This window comes from Cottoperca gobio, chromosome 19 (genome assembly GCF_900634415.1).
Source record: "Cottoperca gobio chromosome 19, fCotGob3.1, whole genome shotgun sequence".
Classification (NCBI taxonomy): domain Eukaryota; kingdom Metazoa; phylum Chordata; class Actinopteri; order Perciformes; family Bovichtidae; genus Cottoperca; species Cottoperca gobio.
In genome coordinates, this window is record NC_041373.1 from 19,984,955 (window position 1) to 19,997,454 (window position 12,500).

The following is a 12,500-nucleotide window of genomic DNA, read 5'->3' on the forward strand; positions in this document are numbered from 1 at the left end:
TCTAAAGACTCCAGGTTTCTGGCGTCAATCTCGTCATTTGGCATTGGACCCAGAGGGGCTTTCCGCCTGCAGAGGAACGCTATTCGTGTGGAGACATCCAACAGTTAGTTACATAGCAATTGTTTCACCTTTAATATTTGGTCCTCCTTAACGCCCAGAATAGGATGCCATTGTATTGTCAATGTTAGCCGATATGTGACATAGATAACCCTATCAGTACTGACACTATTACTTGACAGTGTCACCTTTTGTCGACCACTGTACCATTAAGTTAACATTTAATTGTAACACTTCTCTGGGGAGTTTGGTGACATGTCTATCCCCACAGAAGAGGACAGCATGTAACGGGGGTCTGCTTTAAACAGATTTAACCTGACAAACACGCAATACTGACGCCAGGGCACGAACTTCCTAAATGTAAACACGATATAATTGAGAAAAAGGCGTTACAATACCTGTTGTGACAAATGTCCTGGCATTATTGACCCCTAAATCTGGACCAGTTCGCAAAGCAGCGGCGCAGACAGTGCGCAGCGCCATCTTGGAATCTTTTTTTAATGTACGGTGGCCGAGAGAAGCCAAACGGCACGTTTTACGTATACTGAACGTAGTCTACAAAAAAGACAATGTTACGTTATCTTTATATTACCACACCTATCTTATAAAATCCGAAATATAATGCTATACTTTTTGATTTGTACTGTGAGTAATTATTAGTTAACCTTACTGTAAAACTAACCGTTATAATATATAATATAAATGATCATTTGTAGTCTGTCGTCTGTTTCGTGATACACAATTACGTTGTCTTAATTGATAATAACTAAATGTATTATGTATTCTCTATAATTTCACCTGAAATTGTAATTTTCCACTTGCACTAAAGTTCTTAATAAAATGATAAAATACCTTCATTTGTCAAGTATTTAATTCACACAGGTGTTAACAAAAGTCGGTGGTTAGTTCACATGGACTATTCATTTGTTTAATTACCATAAAAACATGCTATATTGTATTATTGTGACACTTTTTGTCAAAGTTACCGTGTAAAAAAGACAAACGTTTAAGGCTTTACACACATTTATTGTTTTCATTGCATTCGTATTCTTGTAATGTTTTGATATAGTGTCTGATTTCTATCTTGAATTGTTGAATGTGTGGTTTCCTTTTAATCAATTTGCATTTATGAATAAAGTATTTTCCATATAAAAATAAACAATCTTTTACAGTCAATATTATTCTTAACATAAAAATGTATAATGGATTTTTTTTACTAAACGAATAATTGAACCAGTTTTAAAGAAATATTCTATATATCTCACCAAAATAATTTAATACATCAGCATTCATAAAACAAAAAACACATTTTCCATCAATATCGTTTGAAAGCACCTGGTTTAACGGATAAATGTGTGATATTAAATTAAACTTTATAGTTTTGTTGATAACATAATACATTTTATTAACCTCTTAACGGGTCGATGTTGTTTTGAACTTGGTAATACTTGATGCTATGTTCCTATTGTGTTTTCCAAATTCAGTATATTCAGACCACTATTAATTATGAGTTATCTTTTAAATGAGACCAAAACCATGCATATGCTGCAAATGGTTGAAGAGCAGCTTTTAATTTACTTTGGGTATGTCGCCTGTTTGTATTTTCGGGTAAATTCACCCACACTGTAAGAGGTTAAGACTCCAAACCGACTTCTATTTCATAATTTAAAATCTGGATATTCAAAATATCTTTGCAGTTGTGGTGGAATTTTCTGGAGGGCACCTGAAGGCATCACTCCGCGTCATCAGTGACGCGTCATGCTACATACAGATGCTGAACACGTAGAGAAGTGGTAAGAATGAACATTGTCTCGTGTTGTGTTATATATATATAGTGTTTAGTGTAAAGCTGTGCGTTAATGTACAGTTAAATCATCACACTGTTTTAATATGTGGACAGTTATTGTGTCCCTACGTCCTAGCTAACGTCAACTGACTTGATACCAGGCTAACGGTAAGCTAGCTAACGGTAGCTTCTGGACTGAACGGTGCGCCGATAACTAACAAACACAAACATTGGGGCAACTTCATGAGTCATTCTGAGAAACTGTTTCTATAAAAAGGGCTTAAAATGTGATATTATTAACGTCCTAATAAGCAGTTACTGTCGCGGGGTGGTACGGTTATATTACACTGATATTTGTGCTGGACAATTATGTATCTGGCGTCACGATATCGATATTATACCGATATTATATCGATATAATATCGATATTATGTCGATATTATATCGATATAATATCGATATTATATCGACATAATATCGATATTATATCGATATTATATCGAGTATTTATAGTTTTGGAGTTTGGATATGGTAATATGTCAAAGTGTTTTACTGTTTTTAAAGTATTACAGTAAAACATGGGTTGTTTGGGTTAATTGTTGTTTGATATTGTTTTGAAAGTTGTACATCTACAAATTAAAACTACAGTAACATGAACCCAACATATTATCAGCTAATATAAATATATGCCTGTTTGTAATCAAACAATATTGATGATAGACGAACTTACAATGGATCCTCGCGCAATCACATGAGCTAGCTAACCTGAATCACTGAACGGCAAACTAGTCTGTGTTATTATTTTAATAGCTTAGCATTGCATGCATCATAAGAGGTTATGTTTGTACAGCCCTACACCCAGTTTATTATGCAACTTTATTGTATACATATGTAGTTAGTAAGGGATCATTGAGCTGAACAGCATTGAAGAAACTAAAGTGATGTTGTTGTTTTCATTTAACAGACTTCTACCCTTTACCCACTTTGTCTGATATACATTCAAGACCAACCTAACAAGTCAAGACCAGGTCCAGGTCCAGGTCCAGTCGAGTTCTGTTAAAGACCATAATAGGCAATAGTGTCTTTCCAATGTTAATCCTCTGCTCTCCTGCGTCGCTGCGTGCAGCTTGAATAACATTACATTTGGTTAATGCAGGCAAAAGAAAGCCGGTAACAGACTCGTTGTAGTGATGGTGTATATAGCAAAATTAACCGGATTACATTTCTGATGATTATTTATTGTTATTATAACAAGTCGGAAAAACCAAGTTCTAGCCAGGTTAGCCATTGGTACCAATACCAGTTGATAACGTTATGTTATACACACACAAACACTTATTAAGTGGAGATAAATAATGTAAAAATATTAAGAGATTTAGTCGTATTTAAAGCTAATCGTGAGATGTTAATTGACAAAGAGTATGTCCTCATAATGTCACCAAAATACTTCCCCTTCAAAATAAAACATCACCAGCGGCTGAATAACCGAGAGATGAAAGATAAAATGGACCAAAAACAATCTGCCACAAATCTTTGCATGCAAGTTATTAATAAATAAAAACATAAACATAATATTCCAACACTTGAGTGTGTGATCATCCTCTTTGTTTTTCTTTGCAGAGATGTCTGCTCTTTCTTCAGAGATGGATTCTCAGAATTCAAACCTGAACTGTATCATATGCCTGGAGCGTTTCGAGGTCCCTGTCACCATCCCCTGCGGTCACACCTTCTGTCAAAAGTGCATCACCCTCCACTGGGACACCAAGAAAGAGTCTGACATCGGACCTCATTGCCCGATCTGCAATGAGAAGTTTTCCACCAGACCGATTCTCAAGCGCAACGTGTCCATGTCGGTGTTGACGGAGGCGGCAAACAGCTCCTCCTGTCGGGAGACTTCCGTGAGGGGGAGCGAAGGGACCACAGCCATGCTGCTGTGCGACCGCCATAAAAAGCCTCTGGTTTATTACTGCAGGCAGGACAAGATGTCTGTGTGCTGCGAGTGTGGCATCTCTGAATGTGTGAACCACGAGAAGGTCTTGTTGGGGACCGAAAGGGAAAATCAAGAGGTATAGTAACACAACACCGTTTCTTAGCTGGTATTGTAACATGGATTTATTACTGGGGTCACAAGAACCAACACTTTGGTACCAAGTCGATGCCAATATTCCAGGTACCATAGGGTACCGTATGTGCTGGGGGACTAACGGCGTCCCGTCAACGCGTTAAAACCCTAAAGGAAATAAGATGTTTTTGATTCTGCTTATCAGTTCCTAAAACACACGAGCCTGGCCCTGCGCCCTGGACCGCAGGTTTCCTCCTCTGCTCCCTCTCTCCCTCCCTGACAGCTGTTTGCTGTCTGAGCATCCACTTCTCTCTCTCTACCAAACGCACAGTACACACACACACACACACACACACACACACACAGTAAACTCACTATGTCCAGGAGACAAACCCTATTTTTTCCTGCTAATGCAACAACAGATCTGTGTTGAAATGAGAGCTAGTTAACGTTAGCTGTTAGCTGTTAGCTGTTAGCTACTAGCAGCCGCTACCGAAGGTGCTATCGACTTGTATTAAGGTGCGTTCAGGCTCCAATTCAATAAAAATGTGTGTTGGTAAAGTAAAACCTTATCATGATGTGTTCAAATGTAATCTTATAAAATGTATTTCTGTAGTTGTTTGAAGATGTTTTCACAGCATATAAAATAGATATTAAAGGGAATTATGAGCCGTTTAACTTCCTAACAAAAAACAGTATTCAACAGTAATTAAGGAGTTTATGTTGAAGTATACGGGATTTATTGTCTTTTAGTTTTTAGAATCAGTATCGTGGAACTTCACTGGTATTGGTATCGACTACTCAATTTCTGGTATCGTGACGCCCCTATTTGTGACTGTGAAGTAAATTGTTGAAAGTGAGGTGTGTTCTTTACAGATGCTGCTGAAAAGGAAGAGTAAGGAGGTGGAGAAACTCACTGAGGAGACGCAGAAAAGTATAAGTGATTTGGCTGATAATATCAGTCAAGCTAAGGTAATTTAAGAGTTTCCCTCTGAGCGTACACGCAAGGCTTCGAACTGAAAGTGACTTTACTCCAAGCCATATTGAAATGTAGTCAAAGGGTGAAGTCCAAAGTTGATATTATTGTAGGTAAATGTAAGAAACAAAGAATTAGGACTTCACACCTTTAACCGTGGGTTCCCATTGTCCCTCAACAGGTGACGCTTGAGCAGACGTCCTCCTGGGTCAACACCAAGTTCTCCACGCTGATTAAAATCCTGTCTGAGAAGCAGGAGGCCGCGGAGCTTTTCATCGAGGAGCAGAGAGAAGCCGCCATCGCCGAGGCGGAGGCTCGTCTGGCTGACCTGGAGGAGCGCTGCCAGGAGCTCCGAGAGAGCCAGGGAGAGATCGCCGCTGTGCTTAACCTCTCCGATACAGATCTCATCAAGGTAGGTCACACTACCATTCAAACGCCAAAGAAAATACATCTGGAAAGATCAACAGCAATATCTCTTAAGATATTCCACAGACCTTGTTGTGAGCTGTTTCATGTAGGAACTACTTTCTTTCTACCAAACTACATACACCAAGCGTATCGGCACGCAGAAACAAGCGTGCATCTACTTTTCAGACATGATGATAAGTGGACGAGAGTCGGGTGACAGCGCGAGATGAGACGGGGTTCCCGCGGATCCGTAAAAGTCTCATTTTGAGATTTTAAATTGCAACATCAGAAAAAAACAATCCATAAAATCCTACTTCCTGTCTTAGTGTTGAGACATTTAAAAACTTGAATTAAGACATTTTACGACCTCAAGGTCTTATCTTTATGTTTAAAATGTCTTTGAATTGGTAACATTAACGTCACGCAGAGCAGGATGGTGGAGCCATCTTTAGACTCCCTGACGTTAGTGACGACACGGGGAAGTGCAGAATCAAAGAAAATTGGTTATTCAACCAAGATGTTGCAGAATGGGTGAAACCGGTGTTTGCGAGGCTCGGTGTCGTTTGTGCAGGAAGTGATTTAAACTGTTTGTTTTTGTTTTTTTACAGGTACGTTAACAAAGTCTTGAGTCTAACTTGCCTTAAGCTGTCAGAACCATGTGTAAACATTAATGCCGTCCTCCGCGGGGGAAGAAATCTCATCAAAATGCTAAATCTCTTCACAGGAATCAACGGTCATAGAAGTTCCACGTTTCAAAGATATTCCCACGGACGTAACTCCAAACCTTCTGGAACGATTAAACGGCGTCACGGACGTTCTGTCCCGAGTCTCCAAGCTGGTGTCGGAGGACCTCGACAAGGCCGTGAGCACCGCCGTGGGTCCGGACAAAGACGGTAAGGATGTTGTATTCTCGCTTGAATTTCCATCAGCTTGTTCCCCAAACGTTGCTTTCTGTTCTGAATTAACGTCTTTGGTGTCCAGGTTCTCCTCCGGATAAGAGGCCGGTCCTGGCCGTGGTTCCCAGTCCAGCGGCTCCGTGCCACCCGGGGGGGAAGGAGGGCCTCAGTGCTTGTAAGTCCAACATGTTCCAAATATTTAGCTTGTTCTCCGCGTCACAGATTATTTATTGTGCAACACAGAGTTGCAAAATGAAATGCAGATGAAGACCACCAAACAAAAAGTGCGTTCCTTTTTTAATTTGCATCAGGAGGAATGTAAACAACAACAACAACAACAGTGGTGAATTCTGTGGGCAGATAATATAACCAGCGTCTTTATTCATAGTGCACTGTGTCTGTTACGATAGCCTTAATAATCAATGTCTTAGTCATTAAGTTTACTAATGATGTATACCACACGTTCATGTCTGAAGACATAACATGAGGCCCTCAGGAAGTTAAGATGACCTCCACCTGGCATAGAGAGATGATCGCCATAGAGTCTGGACAAGTGTTGATGATTGAAAGCTTGACTTGCAGAAAGTGTGTGTGTTGATGAACAACTCGTATAAGGGCTAGATTCTCTTCATGAGTCGGAGCTCTACTCGGCTGCTTGGAAGCAGGTAGTGTTCTCATAATGTGTGTCTGTGCTTTATTGATTCATATATGTTGTGAGCGATGCATATCCACGACATAACAAATCAGAGTATAATGTGTCTTAAAGTCATTAAAAGTCATAGTATAGTATTTCATAAAAAATATTCTAACATTTCAAATGCAGCATTTAAATGTTTTTCAGTTGCAGTCTCGGCTGCGCTGCATTAAACCTCTTTATATTGTCTTGATGCCCAAAGTGTTTGCCTGGTCGGGGGTTTGAATCTACTGCTAGAATGTTAGTGTATCCTCAGCTTCTATCTGCAGCTTCAAACACAATCGTTTAAATGTCAACGTTAGCTCTAGTAAAGATCTGTTCCTTTCTTCCTCTCTGCAGACCGATGCGCTCTGACCTTTGACCCTCGCACGGCCAACGGTCACCTGTCTCTGTCCCAGGAGAACCGCAGGGCGGAGCACCTGACCTCCGGGCCTCGCCCCGTCCCCGTCCACGAAGCCCGCTTCGATCACACCTGGCAGGTGCTCTGCTTTCAGGGCTTCACCCACGGACAGCACTACTGGGAGCTGGAGCTGTCCAAGCCCTGGGCGTACCTCGGGGTAAAGAGCGCAGATCTTTCCTCTAAGCTACGCGAGCTGATAAAGTGAAGCTTTGCAAATATGAGGATTTTCCTCTTGTTTTTATGACCTATTATATAAAACTTCATATATATGTAGTCTTAGACGTTTGGTAAAGAAGTCTTAGAGTGTTAAATAAAGTCTAAACTAACCCTTCAACAGTCACACTCCTGCACAGCCTTCTTGTTTCCTTCGTACGGAACATAATCCACCGCCCTCCTCTCCTCAGGTGACCTACGAGACCATCCCCAGGAAGGAGAAGGGGAAGAGGTGCATGGTGGGTATGAACGAACTGTCCTGGAGCCTGCAGCTGGACGAGCATCAGATCTGCGCCTGGCACAACGGCCGGCGGGAGATTCTGCTCGGCCCCTCCCAGCACAGCCGCATCGGCATGCTGCTGGACTACGAGGCGGGGACGCTCACGTACTACGGAGACGGGCAGACGAGGCTGCACGCCTTCCACTGTGCCTTCAGCCGGGAGCTGTTCCCCGCCTGCTGGATAGGAGAGGGGGTCAGCATCACCCTCTGCTCCACATGAGCCCACTCAGAAATAGGAAGCACTATCAAACATGGGCACTAGAGGACCCCCCCCCCCCCCCTTCAACATTTAGGAGGGTTTTAAAAAGTCTGTGTTGTCTTTACAATGACGTTGTTTTAAGAACTGACTGTCTTCCCGGCGCTCTCCACCGAGAAACACCTGAGACACGGAACTACAAACGCATCGCTAGCATGCGTTGTTTTCCTTTGGTGCGCATGTGAGCAGCGAGCAAATGAAAACGCACTCTGATTGGAGCGCGAGGCGTTTCTGAATCGTCTGTAGTGACGCGCCTCGATGGGACGAGGGTTTCATTGTAAGGACACTAAATCCTTCTGGTTTGTTTTAGTTTTCTTTCTTCAAATTATGCTTGAAATAATCCTCGATTTTTAGAAAAGATGGAACTTCACCGTCAGATTACTGAACCGTCAGATTACTGAACCGTCAGATTACTGAACCGCCAGATTACTGAACCGCCAGATTACTGAACCGCCAGATTACTGAACCGCCACCACACAAACTGGAGTTTATTACGGCGGGCAGATAACTCATTGATCCGAAGGTCATGCTGCTGTAAGCTGACGTGTATCATTGTGTCGAGACTTCTCTTGCACTATTTTCCTTGACCCTGAAGTGTTGAGTGAGTTCCATTTGGCTGGTCTTACACACACACACACACACACACACACACACACACAACCTTGAAAGTGTTGCACGTATGTCAGGTGTTACTGTGCCTGACAGCTGTCTGATGTTTTGGGAGATCTGCTTATTTGCTTTCTCGCCGAGCGTCATGTCTGTACGGTGAATACGAAGCCGGTCGGTTAGCCTAGCTTAGCATAAACAGCTTTCGTACAAAGTCTTGAAAGTTTGGAACTGTTTTCAAGGTTGAATTCTAATACACTCGAAAAATGCTTAATTTTCAGGCGTTCGGTAGCTCACCTGCTGAAGTGACACGGGTTCAAATCCCATTTACAGCCCAAAAAAATCATCTTTATTAAGTAAATAACAAAACAAAGCTTTGATCTGGTGTTTCACTCACAACAACAACAAATCTTTAATATTTGAAATGAAACAATCCCGTCGTCTTATGTTTGTTGTCTCCGCGTGAAAGAATCGTAAACAAAATAAATAATTTATTGATACAGACACCTTAAAAGTGCTTGAATCGTACTCTTCTAAAGCTGTACGAACCCTGCATTAATATGTAACCTTCCATAAAACTACACATTTTCATTTTCTCATAGAGTTGCTGGTTGGAGACTTTTATTCTAAGATGAGCTTCATGTTGAGCGAACAAACATGGCGTTGTCTTCTCTCTGCAAGAAAGTGAAGAAGCTCATTTCCTCCGGGGATCAGAGCCTCGAACTGGCCTCTTGTCTTTTTTAATCAAGTCTGCTCCTCTAATGTAGAGATGGAATAGATGCACATATAAGAAGTCAGAGCAGAACATATAAGGAAGGGACCGAAGCTGTGAAAAGCCATGTGTTGACCTTTTCCTTCAGGCTTCCCGCAGATCCTTCAAAGGTCTTCATTAATTAACTGTAAGGCCTTAATTGGTATTAAAATGCTAAAACAAGGGGAAATAATTGGTAACATCTTTGTTTTTAATAATCCCTCTCGCATGGACGTCGCACGGATCCGGAAAGGATGCGTACAATTGGTCTTACGTTTTATTTTAAAAGTCTTAAATCTCGAGGCACTTTGTTCTCCCTTAACCTTCGTAGCTTCTGAGCGGGATGTAATCCCCAGAGTGGTGCGTTCAGGACACTGCAGGTTTAGTCATCTTAAATCTACAATCAGCGATGTGGGCTGTACATTACTACTGAGAAGACACAATGTTTTTTATCATGAATGCACAAACGAACCTGCGATGAGTCTGCTGTACTGTACAGATGTTTTTAACGGGCTTTTGACCGTTTTGTTTTGTTTTTTTAAATCATGTTTGTCTTTGGGGAATCTGCTGTGGATTTGCACAATCTGTCCGGACGAGGACGACGGCCTCTGAGAAGGGAAAAGCACATTTCTGGCTGTTTGAGCCTCAAGACATCGAACATAACCCTCCTGCTGGAATGTTTGAGTATGAAAATGCACTATAGCAGTGGTTCCCAACCGTTTTTATTAAAGGACCCCTTTTCTATCATTGAATAAACTTGCAACCCCGACTGACATGTTATTATATTCAAGGCTTAACAACAACCAACTGATAAAACATAGTGAATCAACATCTGCAGGAAGTTTGTGTAAAACCAGCAATTTGCTGAATCTCGCAGATTTCCTGTGAATCCTCCATAAAAACACTTTCTCTTATTTTTTAGGAACTTTTAATAAATTCTCTGTATTTTATTTTGTAAACTATTATACATTCTTTGACATTCAGTGTTTTCTTGTCCCTGGCGCTTTAAAAACAACGTCACTTAGTTTTCTTCACAAATGAATGAAACCCTGATCTAAGCCTCACGACCCCGGCGTGAAGCTTTGGCGACCCCCGTTTAGCGTCTGGACCCCCCAGGTTGGAAACCTCTGCTCTAATGCTCGTGTTTAAAGTGGAATACTTGGAACAGAAAAATAAAGACAAAGACAGTTGTGTCACATGAATCAAGATCCATTTAATAAAATCCAATGCATACATGCATTAGTTGAGATCATGCGTTTGTTTTTGAGCCATTTTACATGAATTATTCAATAAATTAGTTTGAAATAAATTCAGAGCTTTAATATTATAATTATTATAATACACACAGCCATGACGGAGCAAACAGGAGCCCGATGCATAGCATTCAGAAAGTGCAAAGAGCCACGGATGTGCCACAGATACAGTTTATAGATAAGTGAGTACAGAGGAAGGAAGAGGCTCCGATACTGAGGGCATCAGATTCAAACACTGACCTCGGAGTTAAGATCGCAACCACACAAAGAAAATGTTCGTGTTTGTTTCCATGTTAGAAATGTAGGAGAATGAAAAGGTGACGTCGTTGTTTTCACCAAGGGATGTCACGAAGTACCGCCAGGGCTCGAGACTAACGCCGTCAGACGGACGCAGTTAACTCACTATAGACGCAACTGTAGTTAACGTTAGCTAGTTAACGTTAGCTAGTTAATGTTAGCGTTAGCCGTTAGCCGGTGATCGGAGGTTCCAGAGTTGTAAAAATGTGTTTTGGTGTGAAGGGAAATTATAACGTTATCATGATGTGTTCAACGTAGTCTTGTTAAATTTAGTTTTTGGCGAGAAACTTGAATAAATGAAGTTTTCACAGCAATATAAAACAGATATTAGAGGGAAGTATATATATATATATATATATGTTTAACTTCAGAACAAAAGACAGTATGCAAACGGTAATAAGTAGAGGGGATTTTATTTTACCGTGGCATCGAGAATCGTAGAATTAAACTGGTATCGACGACTAAATGTCTGGTCATGTGACATCCCTAGTTCAGAGGCATGATGACAAACAGGAAGTGGCTGCTCTGTACTTGCACATTTACAAAGATAATCCCTCCTCTGCTCTAATCCAGGATCAGGGGATTCAGTGCGGGGGCTCGACGCTGCTCTAATCTTCGTGGTCCACCAAAATCATCCAGTAAAACATTTCAAAGCAATCTGCTCTCTTTACAAAAGCTAGGTTAGTGTTCTTGAGAAAAATATCTCTCGTCTACATATTAAAAGCCTGTACACACAAATAATAGAAAAATAAAACACTGCATTCAGTTTGCCTCTGAATAGATTAGCAATTAACGTCATTAGATCCAGTCGTAGAAAGTTATAAGTGAGTGTCGCAACATTAAGTTTAGGGTGGCGAGATGAGTTTTTGGGACACCTGTCGACCGTACTGAAATAAAGTCCTGACCACTTTGGCCTGAACAATCATCTTGTTTCTCTCAAAGATTTCTAACTTTTTTCCATAAAGTAAAAGGTCACAACATATGAATCATTAATGAGAATGTAAAAGGGAATGATGGTAAAAAGGAAAACTGAGGCCTTCCTGATGTCCAGTTAAAGACAAAGGAAGGAGGTGATCCAGTAGGATGGAGGTGGAGCAGGTTACTGGTTCTTCTTGTCCTCTGGAGGGGAGTAAGGAGGAGGCTTGTCCTACGCAGAGAGGACGCGTAGAGATTCAGACAATAGTTCTGCACACAAATACATTCTCAACATTTAAAGGCTTTTTTACACAAACTAATTGTTGCGTGGAAAGTATTTCACTAAACATCACAGCGTTCAGTCACATGACGGTTTAAACTATGTATAATGTTAATACTATTTACTACAATATTACTTTATGCATACTATACTATGATTATTAACTTGTGTTACTTATGTGTATCAGCAGGGCTGGGTACCAAACTTCTATACTTTTAGGCAACAGCCGAATTGCTTCAGTTCTACACAGTATAAGCAGGCAGCACGATCCTATAACGCTGGTGATTGGATGTCTAACATTACACGTCGTAGAGGCTCGTGTGTGTGTGCGTGTGCATGCGTGTGTGTGTTGAGAAGCTTGACTGCATGT

The 12,500-nt window shown here is 41.0% G+C and overlaps 3 protein-coding genes across 4 annotated transcripts in view; 1 reads left to right on the forward strand and 2 right to left on the reverse strand.

Annotated features, from left to right (window-relative positions):
• mrpl38 (mitochondrial ribosomal protein L38) overlaps nucleotides 1-616 on the reverse strand; it is a 3,326-nt gene extending 2,710 nt beyond the window's left edge. For both annotated transcript variants that reach the window (XM_029456931.1, XM_029456932.1), the window contains exons 1-2: nucleotides 456-616; nucleotides 1-79 (exon numbers count right to left, since the gene is read on the reverse strand). The exon at nucleotides 1-79 is cut by the window's left edge and continues 110 nt beyond it. In XM_029456931.1, the coding sequence (XP_029312791.1) occupies nucleotides 1-79; nucleotides 456-540 (164 nt within the window). In that variant the 5' untranslated portion in view covers nucleotides 541-616. The remainder of the gene's footprint in view (nucleotides 80-455) is intronic.
• The window catches only part of LOC115024906 (NACHT, LRR and PYD domains-containing protein 5), a 22,281-nt gene extending 10,661 nt beyond the window's left edge, over nucleotides 1-11,620 (forward strand). The window contains 7 exon segments of the mRNA XM_029456773.1: nucleotides 3,464-3,909; nucleotides 4,782-4,877; nucleotides 5,063-5,293; nucleotides 6,014-6,182; nucleotides 6,271-6,360; nucleotides 7,219-7,436; nucleotides 7,684-11,620. Of these exon segments, the coding sequence (XP_029312633.1) occupies nucleotides 3,464-3,909; nucleotides 4,782-4,877; nucleotides 5,063-5,293; nucleotides 6,014-6,182; nucleotides 6,271-6,360; nucleotides 7,219-7,436; nucleotides 7,684-7,992 (1,559 nt within the window). The 3' untranslated portion in view covers nucleotides 7,993-11,620.
• The window catches only part of wbp2 (WW domain binding protein 2), a 7,575-nt gene continuing 6,402 nt past the window's right edge, over nucleotides 11,328-12,500 (reverse strand). Inside the window, exon 8 of the mRNA XM_029456939.1 lies at nucleotides 11,328-12,082. Coding sequence (XP_029312799.1) covers nucleotides 12,035-12,082 — 48 coding nt within the window. The 3' untranslated portion in view covers nucleotides 11,328-12,034. The remainder of the gene's footprint in view (nucleotides 12,083-12,500) is intronic.